A 22440-nucleotide genomic window follows, 5' to 3' on the forward strand; every position below is an offset into this window, starting at 1 on the left:
ACTACTGTCTAGAGTTACACCACTATACTACTGTCTAGAGTTACACCACTATACTACTGTCTAGAGTTACACCACTATACTACTGTCTAGAGTTACACCACTATACTACTGTCTAGAGTTACACCACTATACTACTGTCTAGAGTTACACCACTATACTACTGTCTAGAGTTACACCACTATACTACTGTCTAGAGTTACACCACTATACTACTGTCTGTCTGCATGCTGGAGTTACACCACTATACTACTGTCTAGAGTTACCCCACTATACTACTGTCTAGAGTTACACCACTATACTACTGTCTAGAGTTACACCACTATACTACTGTCTAGAGTTACCCCACTATACTACTGTCTAGAGTTACCCCACTATACTACTGTCTAGAGTTACACCACTATACTACTGTCTAGAGTTACACCACTATACTACTGTCTAGAGTTACACCACTATACTACTGTCTGTCTGCATGCTGGAGTTACATCACTATACTACTGTCTAGAGTTACACCACTATACTACCGTCTGTCTGCATGCTGGAGTTACACCACTATACTACTGTCTAGAGTTACACCACTATACTACTGTCTAGAGTTACACCACTATACTACTGTCTAGAGTTACACCACTATACTACTGTCTAGAGTTACACCACTATACTACTGTCTAGAGTTACCCCACTATACTACTGTCTAGAGTTACACCACTATACTACTGTCTAGAGTTACACCACTATACTACTGTCTAGAGTTACCCCACTATACTACTGTCTAGAGTTACACCACTATACTACTGTCTGTCTGCATGCTGGAGTTACCCCACTATACTACTATCTAGATTTACACCACTATACTACTGTCTAGAGTTACACCACTATACTACTGTCTAGAGTTACACCACTATACTACTGTCTAGAGTTACACCACTATACTACTGTCTAGAGTTACACCACTATACTACTGTCTAGAGTTACACCACTATACTACTGTCTGTCTGCATGGCTGGAGTTACAACACTATATACTACTGTCTAGAGTTACACCACCATACTACTGTCTGTCTGCATGCTGGAGTTACAACACTATACTACTGTCTAGAGTTACACCACTATTACTACTGTCTAGAGTTACACCACTATACTACTGTCTAGAGTTACACCACTATACTACTGTCTAGAGTTACACCACTATACTACTGTCTAGAGTTACCCCACTATACTACTGTCTAGAGTTACACCACTATACTACTGTCTGTCTGCATGCTGGAGTTACCCCACTATACTACTGTCTAGAGTTACACCACTATACTACTGTCTAGAGTTACACCACTATACTACTGTCTAGAGTTACCCAACTATACTACTGTCTAGAGTTACACCACTATACTACTGTCTAGAGTTACAGCACTATACTACTGTCTAGAGTTACACCACTATACTACTGTCTAGAGTTACACCACTATACTACTGTCTGTCTGCATGCTGGAGTTACCCCACTATACTACTGTCTAGAGTTACCCAACTATACTACTGTCTAGAGTTACACCACTATACTACTGTCTAGAGTTACACCACTATACTACTGTCTAGAGTTACACCACTATACTACTGTCTAGAGTTACACCACTATACTACTGTCTAGAGTTACACCACTATACTACTGTCTAGAGTTACACCACTATACTACTGTCTAGAGTTACACCACTATACTACTGTCTAGAGTTACACCACTATACTACTGTCTAGAGTTACACCACTATACTACTGTCTAGAGTTACACCACTATACTACTGTCTAGAGTTACACCACTATACTACTGTCTAGAGTTACACCACTATACTACTGTCTAGAGTTACACCACTATACTACTGTCTGTCTGCATGCTGGAGTTACACCACTATACTACTGTCTAGAGTTACCCCACTATACTACTGTCTAGAGTTACACCACTATACTACTGTCTAGAGTTACACCACTATACTACTGTCTAGAGTTACCCCACTATACTACTGTCTAGAGTTACCCCACTATACTACTGTCTAGAGTTACACCACTATACTACTGTCTAGAGTTACACCACTATACTACTGTCTAGAGTTACACCACTATACTACTGTCTGTCTGCATGCTGGAGTTACATCACTATACTACTGTCTAGAGTTACACCACTATACTACCGTCTGTCTGCATGCTGGAGTTACACCACTATACTACTGTCTAGAGTTACACCACTATACTACTGTCTAGAGTTACACCACTATACTACTGTCTAGAGTTACACCACTATACTACTGTCTAGAGTTACACCACTATACTACTGTCTAGAGTTACCCCACTATACTACTGTCTAGAGTTACACCACTATACTACTGTCTAGAGTTACACCACTATACTACTGTCTAGAGTTACCCCACTATACTACTGTCTAGAGTTACACCACTATACTACTGTCTGTCTGCATGCTGGAGTTACCCCACTATACTACTATCTAGATTTACACCACTATACTACTGTCTAGAGTTACACCACTATACTACTGTCTAGAGTTACAGCACTATACTACTGTCTAGAGTTACACCACTATACTACTGTCTAGAGTTACACCACTATACTACTGTCTGTCTGCATGCTGGAGTTACCCCACTATACTACTGTCTAGAGTTACCCAACTATACTACTGTCTAGAGTTACACCACTATACTACTGTCTAGAGTTACACCACTATACTACTGTCTAGAGTTACACCACTATACTACTGTCTAGAGTTACACCACTATACTACTGTCTAGAGTTACACCACTATACTACTGTCTAGAGTTACCCCACTATACTACTGTCTAGAGTTACACCACTATACTACTGTCTGTCTGCATGCTGGAGTTACCCCACTATACTACTGTCTAGAGTTACACCACTATACTACTGTCTAGAGTTACACCACTATACTACTGTCTAGAGTTACCCAACTATACTACTGTCTAGAGTTACACCACTATACTACTGTCTAGAGTTACACCACTATACTACTGTCTAGAGTTACACCACTATACTACTGTCTAGAGTTACACCACTATACTACTGTCTGTCTGCATGCTGGAGTTACCCCACTATACTATTGTCTAGAGTTACACCACTATACTACTGTCTAGAGTTACACCACTATACTACTGTCTAGAGTTACACCACTATACTACTGTCTAGAGTTACACCACTATACTACTGTCTAGAGTTACACCACTATACTACTGTCTAGAGTTACACCACTATACTACTGTCTAGAGTTACACCACTATACTACTGTCTAGAGTTACACCACTATACTACTGTCTGTCTGCATGCTGGAGTTACCCCACTATACTACTGTCTAGAGTTACACCACTATACTACTGTCTAGAGTTACACCACTATACTACTGTCTAGAGTTACACCACTATACTACTGTCTAGAGTTACACCGCTATACTACTGTCTAGAGTTACACCACTATACTACTGTCTAGAGTTACACCACTATACTACTGTCTAGAGTTACACCACTATACTACTGTCTAGAGTTACACCACTATACTACTGTCTGTCTGCATGCTGGAGTTACAACACTATACTACTGTCTAGAGTTACACCACTATACTACTGTCTAGAGTTACACCACTATACTACTGTCTGTCTGCATGCTGGAGTTACACCACTATACTACTGTCTAGAGTTACCCCACTATACTACTGTCTAGAGTTACACCACTATACTACTGTCTGTCTGCATGCTGGAGTTACATCACTATACTACTGTCTAGAGTTACACCACTATACTACTGTCTGTCTGCATGCTGGAGTTACACCACTAAACTCCTGTCAGGCTAGTACACACACGCAGTGTGTTATGGATTCCAGGTTGATCACGGACCACATCTCACAAATACGGGTCCTAAATAAAGTCCAGTCAGCATTAGTTTGACCTTCAGTTCTCTCTGGCATAGATAGACAAGACAAAGACCGTAGCTGCCAAATATGAACGTGTTACCATAGACACATAGCAATAAAATCTAGAGTTACGGTACCATAGATATACAGAAACAGTTCTGCTTCAACATTATTCTCAGAAATGCCCACAGAGCTGGAGAGGAGAATGAGGTAAGGATATGAAGAAAGAAAGGGACATTTCTCATCTACGGCAGTATTGTGTCCCAATGTACCCATAAATGCCTTCTCTTTGTGTGAAAACCCAGTGAGTAAAGCAATATAGTGGAAAAAAACTATTTTGGATTATTGGAACATATGTCAACTATATGGACATAATGCAGTATCCAGGAGATAAAGAACAGGACATAATGCAGTATCCAGGAGATAAAGAACAGGACATAATGCAGTATCCAGGAGATAAAGAACAGGACATAATGCAGCATCCAGGAGATAAAGAACAGGACAGAAGGCAGTATCCAGGAGATAAAGAACAAGACATAATGCAGTATCCAGGAGATAAAGAACAGGACATAATGCAGTATCCAGGAGATAAAGAACAGGATATAATGCAGTATCCAGGAGATAAAGAACAGGACATAATGCAGTATCCAGGAGATAAAGAACAGGACATAATGCAGCATCCAGGAGATAAAGAACAGGACAGAAGGCAGTATCCAGGAGATAAAGAACAGGACATAATGCAGTATCCAGGAGATAAAGAACAAGACATAATGCAGTATCCAGGAGATAAAGAACAGGACATAATGCAGTATCCAGGAGATAAAGAACAGGACATAATGCAGCATCCAGGAGATAAAGAACAGGACAGAAGGCAGGGTCCACCCACCGTTGATACAGCCGGCCTCATCACTGAAGTCAGGACAGTCGTGCACCCTGTTGCACTGCTTGGTTCCATGGATACAGGACCCATCACCACACTGGAACTCATCTGGACGGCAGGTCAGCAGAGCTGTGGAGGAGAGAACACAAAGAGAGAGAGAGAGAGAGTGTGTGTGAGGGAGTCGAAATCAAGAGACCGCAAGAGAGAGCCACAAATGTGATGTTAATTCAACTGCTCATCATCCAACTTTCTATGTATCTCTCTAGTGATCCAACCCCAACCTGGTGTCCTGTCAGAAAGAAAATGAACCCTGTGAAAAGATGTGTGTGTTTTATCTTGGGTTAGGCAAACACAGAGTGCATTCCAATTCAACAGTAATCACCCTCCGTTCCCCCCTTCTCCCCTATTCTCTCCCCTAACTCCCTTCTGCTCCAGAGAAATCCTGTGGAAATGAGAAGCTGGGAGGTGTTTACCATAGAGATCCTATTAAATTACTAGACAGGCTATATGATAAACCCTCAAAGTTCCAGAAAAGGAGAAAATGGCAGCCATACGGGGTGCCAGGGTAGCCTAGTGGTTAGAGCGTTGGGCCAGTAACTGAAAGGTTGCTGGATCGAATCCCTGAGCTGATAAGGTAAAAATCTCTAGTTCTGCCCCGGAACAAAGTAGTTAACCCACTGTTCCCTGGTAGGCTGTCATTGTAATTAAGAATTTGTTTCTGACTGGCTTGCCTCGTCAAATAAAGGTTAGATTTTCTAAAATATTTTTTTATATTGGTCAGCGAGAAATCCAAACCAGTCTAATTGGAATGAAGATGTGAATCATGATAGTGATTTTGATTATAATGGTAGGAATCATGTTTTAACATCCAAACCCTCTAACAAGTCTGAAACCCCTGCATGAATCTACTCTGACTTCCTCCCTGTCTTTGTGATCAGTGATTGTCATTACTGAGTGGTCTCCGGGGTTGAGAATAGTGTGTTACTCAGGGAGAGAGGGCCAGGTTATGAGGACCCTCGCTACCTCTCAAGGGCTCTTCACTGTTCCAATCATCACACTGTTGCATGGCAACCAACCTCACTGATTGCCGTGGTGATTCCAGCATGGAGCATCTTATAAACGGGCGCCAACACAGAGGTCTCAGGAGGGGTTTGATAGCATACCGTATCATCCATGCACAAACCGACACGCAGGCAGACACATACAGACAAAGACGCTAGAACACACATACACCAATGCCTGTACACTCACAAATCTATCCACATACATTAATTGTACATAGATAGTGATTTAAAGCTATTTAGTCATTCTAAGCTTACTATAACCCTACACACGCAGAAGACTCCACTACCTGTCCATATAGACTATATACGTACACAGTGCATTAAAAAGTATTCAGACCCCTTCACTTTTTCACATTTTGTTACGTTACAGCCTAAAAATGTATAACATAATTTCCCTTCATCAATCTACACACAATACACAAACTGAAAGCAGGTTTGCAGAAACACCTTATTTACATAAGTATTCAGACCCTTTGCTATGAGACTCGAAATTGAGCTCAGGTGCATCCTGTTTCCATTGAGTCCACCTGTGGTAATTTGGAAAGGCACACACCTATACTACCATTAAAAAGTTTGGGGTCACTTAGAAATGTCCTTGTTTGTGAAAGAAAAGCAAATGTTTTGTCCATTAAAATAACATCAAATTTATCAGAAATACAGTGTAGACATTGTTAGTGTTGTAAATGACTATTGTAGCTGAAAACGGCAGATTTTTAATGGAATATCTACATAGCCTCACAAGTCCTCAACTGGCAGCTTCATTAAATAGTACCAGCAAAACACCAGTCTCAACGTCAACAGTGAAGAGGCGACTCTGGGATGCTGGCTTTCTAGGCAGAGTTGCAAAGAAAAAGCCATATCTCAGACGGGCCAATAAAAATAAAAGATTAAGATGGGCAAAAGACACAGACACTGGACAGAGGAACTCTGCCTAGAAGGCCAGCATCCTGGAGTCACCTCTTCACTGTTGACATTGAGACTGGTGTTTGCGGGTACTATTTAAAGAAGCTACTAGTTGAGATCTTCAGTTTCTTGGCAATTACTAGCATTAGAATAGCCTTCATTTCTCAGAACAAGAATAGACTGACGAGTTTCAGAAGAAAGTACTCGTTTTTTGGCCATTTTGAGCCTGTAATCAAACCCACAAATGCTGAAGCTCCAGATACTCAACTAGTCTAAAGAAGGCCAGTTTTATTGCTTCTTCCAGGACAAGAGTTTTCAGCTGTGCTAACATAATTGCAAAAGGGTTTTCTAATGATCAATTAGCCTTTTAAAATTATAAACTTGGACTAGCTAACACCGCGTGCCATTGGAACACAGGAGTGGTGGTTGCTGATAATGGGCCTCTGTACGCCTATGTAGATATTCCATTAAAAATCTGCCGTTTCCAGCTACAATAGTCATTTACAACATTAACAATGTCTACACTGCATTTCTGATCAATTTGATGTTATTTTAATGGTAAAAAAAATGATTTTCTTTCAAAAACAAGGACATTTCTAAGTGACCCCAAACTTTTGAACGGTAGTGTATCTATATAAGGTCCCATCGTTGACAGTGCATGTCAGAGCAAAAATCAAGCCATGAGGTCGAAGGAATTGTCCGTAGAGCTCCGGGACAGGATTGTGTCGAGGCACCGATCTGGGGAAGGGTACCAAAACATTTCTGCAGCATTGAAGGTCCCCAAGAACAGAGTGGACTTCATCATTCTAAAATGGAAGATGTTTGTAACCACCAAGACTCTTCCTAGAGCTGGCCGCCCGGCCAAACTGAGCAATCGGGGGAGAAGGGCCTTGGTCAGGGAGGTGACCAAGAACCTGATGGCCACTCTAGAGTGACCAGACGGAAGCCACTCCTCAGTAAAAGGTACATGACAGCCCTCTGGATTTTGCCAAAAGGCACCTAAAGGATTCAGACCATGACAAACAAGATTGTCTGGTCTGATGAAACCAAGTTGAACTCTTTGGCATGAATGCCAAGCGTCACGTCTGGAAGAAACCTGGTACCATCCCTACGGTGAAGCATGGTGGTGGTGGCATTATGCTGTGGGGATTGTTTTCAGTGGCAGGGACTGGGAGACCATTCAGGATCGAGGGAAAGATGAACGGAGCAAAGTACAGACAGATCTTTGATGAAAACCTGCTCCAGAGCGCTCAGGACCTCAGACTGGGGCAAAGGTTCACCTTCCAACAGGACAACGACCCTAAGCACACAGCCAAGACAATGCAGGAGTGGCTTCGGGGCAAGTCTCTGAATGTCCTTGAGTGGCCCAGCTAGAGTCCGGACTTGAACCCGATCGAAACATCTCTGCAGAGACCTGAAAATAGCTGTGCAGCGACGCTCCCCATCCAACCTTACAGAGCTTGAGAGGATTTTTAGAGAATGGGATAAACTCTCCAAACACAGGTGTGCCAAGCTTGTAGTGTCATACCCAAGAAGACTCGAGGCTGTAATCACTGCCAAAGGTGCTTCAACAAAGTACTGAGTAAAGGGTCTGAATACTTTTGTAAATGTGATGTTTCCGTAGTTTTTTTTAATACATTTGCAAAAAATTCTAAAAATCTATTTTGGAGTTGTCATTATGGGGTATTGTGCATAGATTGATGAGAGGGGGAAAAAACAATTCAATCAATTTTAGAATCAGGCTGTAATGTAACAAAATGTGGAAAAAGTCAAGGGGTCTGAATACTTTCTGAATGCACTGTAGATGTAGTACCACATCCTGCGTGCATCCTTAGGTGACCCAAGCCCAGATTCAGTAGGTGACTTACCGCAGTCAGCCTCGTCAGATTTGTCCTTGCAGTCGGCTTCTCCGTCACACTTCCAGTTGAGGTGGACACACTCTCCACTTCCACACTGGAACTCCCCCGCCGAGCACCGGGGCTTCTGGGGCTCTGTCCGGCGCCTACAACGTTCCATAGACTCGTCAGACTTATCCCTGCAGTCAGGGTCTCCATCACAGCTCCACAGAGCTGGGATGCACTCCGAGTCGTTACAGCGGAACTCCTGGGAGCCACAGCGGGAAGTGGAACACTTCTCCTCATCACTCCAATCCCCGCAGTCGTCGTCGCCGTCGCACACAAAGATGGGAGCCACACATTTCCTGTTATGGCACTGGAACTCCTTGGCGGGGCAGGCATTGGCGTCTGTAGAAAGAGACACGCAGAGAGAGAGATCTGTTAGAGGTCTCAACATCGGAGAGAGATGAATTTGTAAGTCGCTCTGGATAAGAGCGTCTGCTAAATGACTTAAATGTAAATGTAAATGTAAGAGAAACCATGAGCTGTCATGTAAGAGATCACAGACGAAACAAGAGAGTAAAAAACAGGAACTTCTAAAAGATTGCGTGACAGAATGAGAATGGGCGCTAAAAAGGGTGGCGCCTGGCCCTGCTCTGAACTACACATCCAGCCATGGTGCCTGGCCCTGCTCTGAACTACACATCCAGCCATGGTGCCTGGCCCTGCTCTGAACTACACATCCAGCCATGGCGCCTGGCCCTGCTCTGAACTACACATCCAGCCATGGTGCCTGGCCCTGCTCTGAACTACACATCCAGCCATGGTGCCTGGCCCTGCTCTGAACTACACATCCAGCCATGGTGCCTGGCCCTGCTCTGAACTACACATCCAGCCATGGTGCCTGGCCCTGCTCTGAACTACACATCCAGCCATGGCGCCTGGCCCTGCTCTGAACTACACATCCAGCCATGGTGCCTGGCCCTGCTCTGAACTACACATCCAGCCATGGTGCCAGGCCCTGCTCTGAACTACACATCCAGCCATGGTGCCAGGCCCTGCTCTGAACTACACATCCAGCCATGGTGCCAGGCCCTGCTCTGAACTACACATCCAGCCATGGTGCCAGGCCCTGCTCTGAACTACACATCCAGCCATGGTGCCAGGCCCTGCTCTGAACTACACATCCAGCCATGGTGCCTGGCCCTGCTCTGAACTACACATCCAGCCATGGCGCCTGGCCCTGCTCTGAACTACACATCCAGCCATGGTGCCTGGCCCTGCTCTGAACTACACATCCAGCCATGGCGCCTGGCCCTGCTCTGAACTACACATCCAGCCATGGTGCCTGGCCCTGCTCTGAACTACACATCCAGCCATGGTGCCAGGCCCTGCTCTGAACTACACATCCAGCCATGGCGCCTGGCCCTGCTCTGAACTACACATCCAGCCATGGCGCCTGGCCCTGCTCTGAACTACACATCCAGCCATGGTGCCTGGCCCTGCTCTGAACTACACATCCAGCCATGGCGCCTCCAGGGCCCAGAGCCACAGCCATGATAAAAACACTTGGCTTCTGTACTGTATGTGTCTGAGATTGAGAGAGCTGCTCTGAGACAGGCTCCTCTATAACCTCTCCGTTTCTCCCTCTAACCTCATTGATTTCCTGGCTGCCCAAATAGCCCCAGTCGTGGCCCTGGCTCTGAGTAGCGGCAGCCAGGCTAAATGACTGTTAGTATGCAGTGATAAGCGGCTGGCCCTGCCTTAATAGGGTCAACTGTGGAGGTATTGAGTTTTATGGCCTTTTTATGTAGAGGATTGCTATAATACTGTAAAGACACACTGCAGACAGGGAATTCACAGGATCATTTAAACTCACAAAGACACGGACAAGTGCACACACACACACACACACACACACACACACACACACACACACACACACACACACACACACACACACATCACTCATAGACACACACATACTGGCATAATTCCCGAACTACACAGACAGTAATATTAGGACATGCACCTACACAAAGCAGGTACTCAAATACTGCTACAACAGTTACATGTAAATCTCAACTGACATCCTTCCTCTCATACTTACATCATACTGTAGTACATTTAAACACACTCCTGCCAACTGTGTAGTGTTCACAGCAGATGATAAATGCCACTTTAGCCTTTTCCCCTACCCAGGCTCTGTGGAGTGTAAGACCCACTGTGAAATACTCCAGTCATTCCCAACAGTGACATTATCACATCTCCACACTGGACTGCCTCCCTATGATGTATGTGTTGTAGGGAAAGGGCACACTTGTCTTTCAGTAGCACTTCACTTCCCTGTGTGTGTGTGTGTAGCCCTCCACTTCAATGTCTCCTCACCACACCACACACACTGCGCCACTGTTCTGCTAATTTTGGGGATGCATACTAATCATCTCCAGTCCTATCAGAGTGATTAAATTAAAGTCAACAAATAAACAATAGGAAATTACATGATCAGGTGTTTCTGATCCTAGAGGGTATTAGAGATAGACATGGGGGGCCCTAGAGGGTATTAGAGAGAGACATGGGGGGCCCTAGAGGGTATTAGAGAGAGACATGGGGGCCCTAGAGGGTATTAGAGAGAGACATGGGGGGCCCTAGAGGGTATTAGAGAGAGACATGTGGGCCCTAGAGGGTATTAGAGAGAGACATGGGGGCCCTAGAGGGTATTAGAGAGAGACATTGGGGACCAGAGTAGAGGGTCTTAGAGAGACATGAGGGACCAGAGTAGAGGGTATTAGAGAGAGACATGGGGGCCCTAGAGGGTATTAGAGAGAGACATGGGGGCCCTAGAGGGTATTAGAGAGAGACATTGGGGACCAGAGTAGAGGGTCTTAGAGAGACATGAGGGACCAGAGTAGAGGGTATTAGAGAGAGACATGGGGGCCCTAGAGGGTATTAGAGAGAGACATGGGGGCCCTAGAGGGTATTAGAGAGAGACATGGGGGACCAGAGTAGAGGGTCTTAGAGAGACATGAGGGACCAGAGTAGAGGGTATTAGAGAGAGACATGGGGGCCCTAGAGGGTATTAGAGAGAGACATGGGGGCCCTAGAGGGTATTAGAGAGAGACATTGGGGACCAGAGTAGAGGGTCTTAGAGAGACATGAGGGACCAGAGTAGAGGGTATTAGAGAGAGACATGGGGGCCCTAGAGGGTATTAGAGAGAGACATGGGGGACCAGAGTAGAGGGTCTTAGAGAGAGACATGGGGGACCAGAGTAGAGGGTCTTAGAGAGAGATGGGGGACCAGAGTAGAGGGTATTAGAGAGAGACATGGGGGCCCTAGAGGGTATTAGAGAGAGACATGGGGGACCAGAGTAGAGGGTCTTAGAGAGAGACATGGGGGACCATAGTAGAGGGTCTTAGAGAGAGATGGGGGACCAGAGTAGAGGGTCTTAGAGAGAGATGGGGGACCAGAGTAGAGGGTATTAGAGAGAGACATGGGGGCCCTAGAGGGTATTAGAGAGAGACATGGGGGCCCTAGAGGGTCTTAGAGAGAGACATGGGGGACCAGAGTAGAGGGTCTTAGAGAGACATGGGGGACCAGAGTAGAGGGTCTTAGAGAGAGATGGGGGACCAGAGTAGAGGGTATTAGAGAGATACATGGGGGCCCTAGAGGGTATTAGAGAGAGACATGGGGGCCCTAGAGGGTCTTAGAGAGAGACATGGGGGACCAGAGTAGAGGGTCTTAGAGAGAGATGGGGGACCAGAGTAGAGGGTCTTAGAGAGAGCTGGGGGACCAGAGTAGAGGGTCTTAGAGAGAGCTGGGGGACCAGAGTAGAGGGTATTAGATAGAGACATGGGGGCCCTAGAGGGTATTAGATAGAGACATGGGGGCCCTAGAGGGTATTAGAGAGAGACATGTGGGCCCTAGAGGGTCTTAGAGAGAGCTGGGGGACCAGTGTAGAGGTTATTAGATAGAGACATGGGGGCCCTAGAGGGTCTTAGAGAGAGACATGGGGGACCAGAGTAGAGGGTCTTAGAGAGAGATGGGGGACCAGAGTAGAGGGTCTTAGAGAGAGCTGGGGGACCAGAGTAGAGGGTATTAGATAGAGACATGGGGGACCAGAGTAGAGGGTCTTAGAGAGAGACATGGGGGACCAGAGTAGAGGGTATTAGATAGAGACATGGGGGCCCTAGAGGGTATTAGAGAGAGACATGGGGACCCTAGAGGGTATTAGAGAGAGACATGGGGGCCCTAGAGGGTATTAGAGAGAGACATGGGGGCCCTAGAGGGTATTAGAGAGAGACATGGGGGCCCTAGAGGGTATTAGAGAGATATATGGGGGCCCTAGAGGGTATTAGAGAGAGACATGGGGGCCCTAGAGGGTATTAGAGAGAGACATGGGGGACCAGAGTAGAGGGTATTAGATAGAGACATGGGGGCCCTAGAGGGTATTAGAGAGAGACATGGGGGACCAGAGTAGAGGGTCTTAGAGAGAGACATGGGGGACCAGAGTAGAGGGTCTTAGAGAGAGATGGGGGACCAGAGTAGAGGGTCTTAGAGAGAGACATGGGGGACCAGAGTAGAGGGTATTAGATAGAGACATGGGGGACCAGAGTAGAGGGTCTTAGAGAGACATGGGGGACCAGAGTAGAGGGTCTTAGAGAGAGATGGGGGACCAGAGTAGAGGGTATTAGAGAGATACATGGGGGCCCTAGAGGGTATTAGAGAGAGACATGGGGGCCCTAGAAGGTCTTAGAGAGAGACATGGGGGACCAGAGTAGAGGGTATTAGATAGAGACATGGGGGCCCTAGAGGGTATTAGATAGAGACATGGGGGCCCTAGAGGGTACTAGAGAGAGACATGGGGGACCAGAGTAGAGGGTCTTAGAGAGAGACATGGGGGCCCTAGAGGGTATTAGATAGAGACATGGGGGCCCTAGAGGGTATTAGATAGAGACATGGGGGCCCTAGAGGGTATTAGATAGATACATGGGGGCCCTAGAGGGTATTAGAGAGAGACATGGGGGCCCTAGAGGGTATTAGAGAGAGACATGGGGGCCCTAGAGGGTCTTAGAGAGAGACATGGGGGACCAGAGTAGAGGGTCTTAGAGAGACATGGGGGACCAGAGTAGAGGGTCTTAGAGAGAGATGGGGGACCAGAGTAGAGGGTATTAGAGAGATACATGGGGGCCCTAGAGGGTATTAGAGAGAGACATGGGGGCCCTAGAGGGTCTTAGAGAGACATGGGGGACCAGAGTAGAGGGTCTTAGAGAGAGATGGGGGACCAGAGTAGAGGGTCTTAGAGAGAGCTGGGGGACCAGAGTAGAGGGTCTTAGAGAGAGCTGGGGGACCAGAGTAGAGGGTATTAGATAGAGACATGGGGGCCCTAGAGGGTATTAGATAGAGACATGGGGGCCCTAGAGGGTATTAGAGAGAGACATGTGGGCCCTAGAGGGTCTTAGAGAGAGCTGGGGGACCAGTGTAGAGGTTATTAGATAGAGACATGGGGGCCCTAGAGGGTCTTAGAGAGAGACATGGGGGACCAGAGTAGAGGGTCTTAGAGAGAGATGGGGGACCAGAGTAGAGGGTCTTAGAGAGAGCTGGGGGACCAGAGTAGAGGGTATTAGATAGAGACATGGGGGACCAGAGTAGAGGGTCTTAGAGAGAGACATGGGGGACCAGAGTAGAGGGTATTAGATAGAGACATGGGGGCCCTAGAGGGTATTAGAGAGAGACATGGGGACCCTAGAGGGTATTAGAGAGAGACATGGGGGCCCTAGAGGGTATTAGAGAGAGACATGGGGGCCCTAGAGGGTATTAGAGAGAGACATGGGGGCCCTAGAGGGTATTAGAGAGATATATGGGGGCCCTAGAGGGTATTAGAGAGAGACATGGGGGCCCTAGAGGGTATTAGAGAGAGACATGGGGACCAGAGTAGAGGGTATTAGATAGAGACATGGGGGCCCTAGAGGGTATTAGAGAGAGACATGGGGGACCAGAGTAGAGGGTCTTAGAGAGAGACATGGGGGACCAGAGTAGAGGGTCTTAGAGAGAGATGGGGGACCAGAGTAGAGGGTCTTAGAGAGAGACATGGGGGACCAGAGTAGAGGGTATTAGATAGAGACATGGGGGACCAGAGTAGAGGGTCTTAGAGAGACATGGGGGACCAGAGTAGAGGGTCTTAGAGAGAGATGGGGGACCAGAGTAGAGGGTATTAGAGAGATACATGGGGGCCCTAGAGGGTATTAGAGAGAGACATGGGGGCCCTAGAAGGTCTTAGAGAGAGACATGGGGGACCAGAGTAGAGGGTATTAGATAGAGACATGGGGGCCCTAGAGGGTATTAGATAGAGACATGGGGGCCCTAGAGGGTACTAGAGAGAGACATGGGGGACCAGAGTAGAGGGTCTTAGAGAGAGACATGGGGGCCCTAGAGGGTATTAGATAGAGACATGGGGGCCCTAGAGGGTATTAGATAGAGACATGGGGGCCCTAGAGGGTATTAGATAGATACATGGGGGCCCTAGAGGGTATTAGAGAGAGACATGGGGGCCCTAGAGGGTATTAGAGAGAGACATGGGGGCCCTAGAGGGTATTAGAGAGAGACATGGGGGCCCTAGAGGGTATTAGATAGAGACATGGGGGCCCTAGAGGGTATTAGAGAGAGACATGGGGGCCCTAGAGGGTATTAGATAGAGACATGGGGGCCCTAGAGGGTATTAGAGAGAGACATGGGGGCCCTAGAGGGTATTAGAGAGAGACATGGGGGGCCCTAGAGGGTATTAGAGAGAGACATGGGGGCCCTAGAGGGTATTAGATAGAGACATGGGGGGCCCTAGAGGGTATTAGAGAGAGACATGGGGGCCCTAGAGGGTCTTAGAGAGACATGAGGCAATCACTTCTGTCATCATGAAGAGCTTTGAGAGGCTAGTTAAGGATCATATCACCTCTATCTAATCCGACACCCTAAACCCACCACAATTTGCATACCGTAAGGGTGCGTGCTCAGCCCCTTCCTGTACTCCCTATTCACCCATGACTGCGTCGCCACGCACGCCTCCAACTCAATCATCAAGTTTGTAGAACCACAGTAGTAGGCCTGATTAGCAACAATGACGAGACAGCCTACAGGGAGAAGGTGAGGGCCCTGGCAGAGTGGTGCTAGGAAAATAACCTCTCACTCATCGTCAACAAAATGAAGGAGCTGATCGTAGACTTCAGGAAACAGTAGAGGGAGCACGTCCCTATCCACATCAATGGGACCGCAACGGAGAAGGTGGAAAGCTTGGTCCACCCACACAGACAGTCTGATGGAGAAGGCGCAACAGCGCCTCTTCAACTTCAGAAGGCTGAAGGAATTTGGCTTGGCCACGAAGCACAGGGCTCCGCCTGCAACCACAGGGTTCTTTAGAGGGTGGTGCGGTCTGCTCAACGCATCTGCCTGCCATCCAGGACACCTACAGTCGTGGCCTAAAGTTTTGAGAATGACACAAATATACATTTTCACAAAGTCTGCTGCCCCAGTTTGTACGATGGCAATTTGCATATACTCCAGAATGTTATGAAGAGTGATCAGATGAATTGCAAATAATTTCAAAGTCCCTCTTTGCCATGCAAATTAACTGAATCCCACCAAAAACATTTCCGCCTCACTTCAGCCCTGCCACAAAAAGACCAGCTGACATCATGTCAGTGATTCTCTCGTTAACACAGGTGTGAGTGTTGACGAGGACAAGGCTGGAGATCACTCTGTCATGCTGATTGAGTTCGAATAAAAGACTGGAAGCTTCAAAAGGAGGGTGGTGCTTGGAATCATTGTTCGTCCTCTGCCAACCATAGTTACCTACAAGGAAACACGTGCCGTCATCATTGCTTTGCACAAAAAGGGCTTCACAGGCAAGGATATTGCTGCCAGTAAGATTGCACCTAAATCAACCATTTATCGGATCATCAAGAACTTCAAGGAGAGCGGTTCAATTGTTGTGAAGAAGGCTTCAGGGCGCCCAAGAAAGTCCAGCAAGCGCCAGGACCGTCTCCTAAGGTTGATTCAGCTGCGGGGTCGGGGCACCACTAGTACAGAGCTTGCTCAGGAATGGCAGCAGGCAGGTGTGAGTGCATCTGCACGCACAGTGAGGCGAAGACTTTTGGAGGATGGCCTGGTGTCAAGAAGGGCATCAAAGAAGCCACTTCTCTCTAGGAAAAAGGTACAGGGATTGGACTGCTGAGGACTGCGGTAAAGTCATTTTCTCTGACGAAAATCTTGTCTGGAGAAGACAAGTTGAGCGTTACCATCAGTCCTGTGTCATGCCAACAGTAAAGCATCCTGAGACCATTCATGTGTGGGGTTGCTTCTCAGCCAAGGGAGTGGGCTCACTCACAATTTTGCCTAAGAACACCATGAATAAAGAATGGTACCAACACATCCTCCAAGAGCAACTTCTCCCAACCATCCAGGAACAGTTTGGTGACGAACAATGCCTTGTCCAGCATGATGGAGCACCTTGCCATAAGGCAAAAGTGATAACTAAGTGGCTCGGGGAACAAAACATCAATATTTTGGGTCCATGGCTAGGAAACTCCCCAGACCTTAATCCCATTGAGAATTTGTGGTCAATCCTCAAGAGGCGGGTGGACAAACAAAATATATTTTATATTTGAGATTCTTCAATGTAGCCACCCATTGCCTTAACGACAGCTTTGCACAATCTTGAACTTCTCTCAACCAGCTTCATGAGGTAGTCACGTGGAATTCATTTCAATAAAAAAAAATCCCTTCTTAACAAAAGGCTAAACTTGAGAGCAAATAGATTAATTTCATTTAATTTGCGATTTTCATGAATAGTTAACGTTGCGTTATGGTAATGAGCTTGAGGCTGTAGTCACGATACCGGATCCGGGATGGCTCGACGCAAGAAGTTAATGCGTTTGAGCCAATCAAGTTGTGTTGTGACAAGGTAGGGGTGGTATACAAAATATAGTCCTATTTGGTAAAAGACCAAGTCCATATTAGGCAAGAACAGCTCAAATAAGCAAAAAGAAACGACGGTCCATCATTACTTTAAGACATGAAGGTCAGTCAAGACGGAAAATTTCAAGAAACATCAAGCGCTATGATGAAACTGGAGATCCAGAGTCCCCTCTGCTGCAGAGGATATGTTCATTAGAGTTACCAGACTCAGAAACTGCAGCCCCAAATAAATGCTTCACAGAGTTCAAGTAACAGACACATCTCAACATCAACTGTTCAGAGGAGACTGTGAATCAGGCCTTCATGGTCAAATTGCTGCAAAGAAACCACTACTAAAGGACCCCAACAAGAAGAAGAGACTTGCTTGGGCCAGGAAATGCGAGCAATGGACATTAGATAGGTGGAAATCTATCCTTTGGTCTGATGAGTCCAAATTTGGGACTTTTGGTTCCAACCGCCGTGTCTTTGTGAGACGCAGAGTAGGTGAACGGATGATCTCTGCATGTGTGGTTCCCACTGTGAAGCATGGAGGAGGAGGTGTGATGGTGTGGGGTTGCTTTTCTGGTGACACTGTCTGTGATTTATTTAGAATGAATTTGCTTTTCAACAGGACAATGACTCAAAACACACCTCCAGGCTGTATAACGGCTATTTGACTAAGAAGGAGAGTGATGGAGTGCTGCATCAGATGACCTGGCCTCCACAACCACCCGACCTCAACCCAATTGAGATGGTTTGGGATGAGTTGGACTGCAGCCAAGGAAAAGCAGTCAACGAGTGTTCAGAATATGTGGGAACCCCTTCAAGACCTTTGGAAAAGCATATTTGAAGTTTTTGATTTCTACATGATTCCATATGTGTTATTTCATAGTTTTGATGTCTTGACTATTAATCTAGAATGTAGAAAATAGTAAAAATAAAGAAAAACCCTTGAATGAGTAGGTGTCTCCAAACTTTAGACTGGTACTGTATATTTATAATGTATTTATATTCCGGTCTCTAACATTGCTCGTTCTGATATTTCTTTTTGATTTTTTCTGGATTATGTGTGTATTGTGTTTTCTATTGCTAGGTATTACTGTACTTTTGGGAGTTAAAAACGCAAGCATTCTTGCTGCACCTGTGATATCATCTGTAAATTTGTGTATGTGACCAATAAACTTTGATTTGAGATTTGATTTGGCACAGAAACGCTTTCCATCAGCACAGCACCAGTACACCGTTCAATTATCATTGATTAGTTGTAGAGCCTAGCATCATCAGGTGTAGCCTCGGAAACGTGAGTCAGACACTGAATCATAAAGAACACAAGGAATGGGAATTAGAACGTTCCCCCAGAGAATCCCAGGCTCAACTCAACATCTTCAGCCAGACACAGACACCTGGTCTACAGCCTTCTAGTCAGGCTCTAATGGTCCAGAGGGCAAACAAACAACATGGTCTAGAATACCAATCTATGTATACATATGAGTTATCAATACAACTAATCAATGATAATTGAACGGTGTACTGGTGCTGTGCTGATATCCAGGGCTGATCTGATCCTGATGAATAATTATATTTAGGGAAATCGATTTGTCAACATCAGCCTCTGGATAGCAGCAATGATGAGCTGTAGTACTCGACTCCCCATCCCACATCTCCTGGCCTGTGAATCGTATTGAGCCATTGCTTTGCAACAGCAAGCTAATGTAGCGTTCACCGCCGCTATGGGGCACCATTATACTTCAATTGTTAAAGCAGTGTGGACCAGAGAGATGTGTCCCCCCAGGGAACCCCCTGACTGCCCACAGAGAGATGTGTCCCCTCAAGGAACCCCCTGACTGCCCACAGAGAGATGTGTCCCCCCAGGGAACCCCCTGACTGCCCACAGAGAGATGTGTCCCCTCAGGGAACCCCCTGACTGCCCACAGAGAGATGTGTCCCCCCAGGGAACCCCCTGACTGCCCACAGAGAGATGTGTCCCCTCAGGGAACCCCCGGACTGCCCACAGAGAGATGTGTCCCCTCAGGGAACCCCCTGACTGCCCACAGAGAGATGTGTCCCCTGTCCTCTAAGGTACTACAGTGGTCTAAGGTACTGCAGTGGTCTAAGGCACTACAGTGGTCTAAGGTACTGCAGTGGTCTAAGGTACTACAGCGGTCTAAGGTACTACAGCGGTCTAAGGTACTACAGTGGTCTAAGGTACTGCAGTGGTCTAAGGTACTACAGTGGTCTAAGGTACTGCAGCGGTCTAAGGTACTACAGCGGTCTAAGGTACTACAGTGGTCTAAGGTACTGCAGCGGTCTAAGGTACTACAGCGGTCTAAGGCACTACAGCGGTCTAAGTGGTCTAAGGTACTACAGCGGTCTAAGGTACTGCAGTTGTTTAAGGCACTGCATCTCAGTGGTCAGGCGTCACTACAAACCCTGGTTGGATTCCAGGCTGTATCACAACCGGCCGTGATTGGCAGTCCCATAGGGCAGCGCACAATTGGCCCAGCGTCGTCCGGGTTTTGTAGGGTTAGGCCATCAAATTATTAATAATAATTTGTTCTTCACTGACTTGCCTAGGGACATAAAGGTTAAATAAAAAATCAACTAAATAAAAATATAGTGTACTACTTTGCTCACAAGTAGTGCATGATGTATGGAAATAGGGAGCCTCCCGAGTCTAAGGCACTGCATCGCAGTGGGTCACTACAGACAACCGGCTGTGATCGGGAGTCCCATAGGGCGGCGCACAGGTGGCCCAGCGTCGTACGGGTTAGGGGAAGGTCTGACCGGGGGAGGGTTTGGCCGGGGGAGGGTCTGACCGGGGAGGGTTTGGCCGGGGATGGTTTGGCCGGGGGAGGGTCTGACCGGGGGAGGGTTTGGCCGGGGGAGGGTCTGACCGGGGGAGGGTTTGGCCGGGGAGGGTTTGGCCGGGGGATGGTCTGACCGGGGAGGGTTTGGCCGGGGGAGGGTCTGACCGGGGGAGGGTTTGGCCGGGATAGTTTGGCCGGGGGAGGGTCTGACCGGGGGAGGGTTTGGCCGGGAAGGGTCTGACCGGGGAGGGTTTGGCCGGGGATGGTTTGGCCGGGGGAGGGTTTGGCCGGGGAGGGTCTGACCGGGGGAGGGTTTGGCCGGGGGAGGGTCTGACCGGGGGAGGGTTTGGCCGGGGAGGCTCATCGCGCTCTAGTGACTCCTTGTGCTGCCTGCATGTTGACCTTGGTCGTCAGTAAAAACGACATATTGGGGCAGCTGGCTTCCGCGTTAAGCGCGCAGGTGGTAAGAAGCGCAGTATGGCGGAGGACGCATGATTCGACCTTCGCCTCCCGACCCTGTTGGGGAGTTGCAGCGATGAGATAAGATAGAAATCGGGGAGAAAAAGGAGGTTAAAAAAAGTTTCAGACACATTTATGATGTACAGCTCCCCTCATAGGAGATGTTAGCCAGTTCACTTAGCGGGCTAAATACTCTGGAGCTTTGGGTTGAGGAAGGAGGAGGAGGAGGAGGTTGACAAGGAGGAGGAAGGATTCAGCAGTTACTGATACAATCATGCACATGTGAACTACAGACAGGAAGGCCAGAGGGCCTGTTTATGTGAGAGAACAAGTATTTGGAGGGGGATGTGTGTGCAGGTGTGTGTGTGTGTGTGTATGTGTGTGTGTGTGTGTGTGTGTGTGTGTGTGTGTGTGCGTTTGTGTGCGTGTGCGTTTGTGTGCATAGATGGGCTGCCTGACAGCCCTTCTCTCGGGTCCCAGACTGTTTATCAGTACTTTGACTACATTTGGGCTTTGAGGTTGGGGCTCACAGGCTATCAGACAGACAGGTAGAGGCAGACAGACAGGCTATCAGAAAGACAGGTAGAGGCTGACCGACAGGCTCTCAGACAGACAGGTAGAGGCAGACCGACAGGCTATCAGACAGACAGGTAAAGGCCGACTGACAGGCTCTCAGACAGACAGGTAAAGGCAGACCGACAGGCTATCAGACAGACAGGTAGAGGCAGACCAACAGGCTCTCAGACAGACAGGCAGAGGCAGATAGACAGGCTATCAGAAAGACAGGTAGAGGCAGACAGACAGGCTCTCAGACAGACAGGTAAAGGCCGACCGACAGGCTCTCAGACAGACAGGTAGAGGCAGACCGACAGGCTATCAGACAGACAGGTAGAGGCAGACCAACAGGCTCTCAGACAGACAGGCAGAGGCAGATAGACAGGCTATCAGAAAGACAGGTAGAGGCAGACAGACAGGCTCTCAGACAGACAGGTAAAGGCCGACCGACAGGCTCTCAGACAGACAGGTAGAGGCAGACCGACAGACTCTCAGACAGACAGGTAGAGGCAGATAGACAGGCTATCAGACAGACAGGTAGAGGCATGCCGACAGGCTCTCAGACAGACAGGTAGAGGCAGATAGACAGGCTCTCAGACAGACAGGCAGAGGCAGATAGACAGGCTCTCAGACAGACAGGTAGATGCAGATAGACAGGCTATCAGACAGACAGGTAGAGGCATGCCGACAGGCTCTCAGACAGACAGGCAGAGGCAGATAGACAGGCTCTCAGACAGACAGGTAGAGACAGATAGACAGGCTCTCAAGACAGACAGGTAGAGACAGATAGACAGGCTCTCAGACAGACGGGCAGAGGCAGATAGACAGGCTCTCAGACCAACAGGTAGAGGCAGATAGACATGCTCTTAGACAGACGGGTAGAGACAGATAGACAGGACACAGGAGTACTCAGTGGTGCTAAGCGATTAACTGAAATGTTGACCTACATCGGTTCAATCATTTGAATTACATTTAGGTCTGTTTTTGTTTCCTATGAGATCAATGCGGTCATTGCACAGTATTTCTAGAGATAAATTAGATCAAGCCCAAACTGTGCGATGTAGTAGAGTGTTATAGTT

At 47.4% G+C, this 22440-nt stretch overlaps 1 protein-coding gene across 2 annotated transcripts in view; it reads right to left on the reverse strand.

Annotated features, from left to right (window-relative positions):
* Positions 1-22440, reverse strand: part of LOC115123456 (low-density lipoprotein receptor-related protein 8-like) — a 421425-nt gene that overhangs the window by 116002 nt on the left and 282983 nt on the right. For both annotated transcript variants that reach the window (XM_065009221.1, XM_065009220.1), the window contains exons 5-6: positions 8630-9004; positions 4801-4923 (exon numbers count right to left, since the gene is read on the reverse strand). In XM_065009221.1, coding sequence (XP_064865293.1) covers positions 4801-4923; positions 8630-9004 — 498 coding nt within the window. The remainder of the gene's footprint in view (positions 1-4800; positions 4924-8629; positions 9005-22440) is intronic.

The sequence above is a fragment of the Oncorhynchus nerka genome, linkage group LG24 (genome assembly GCF_034236695.1).
Source record: "Oncorhynchus nerka isolate Pitt River linkage group LG24, Oner_Uvic_2.0, whole genome shotgun sequence".
Classification (NCBI taxonomy): Eukaryota; Metazoa; Chordata; class Actinopteri; order Salmoniformes; family Salmonidae; genus Oncorhynchus; species Oncorhynchus nerka.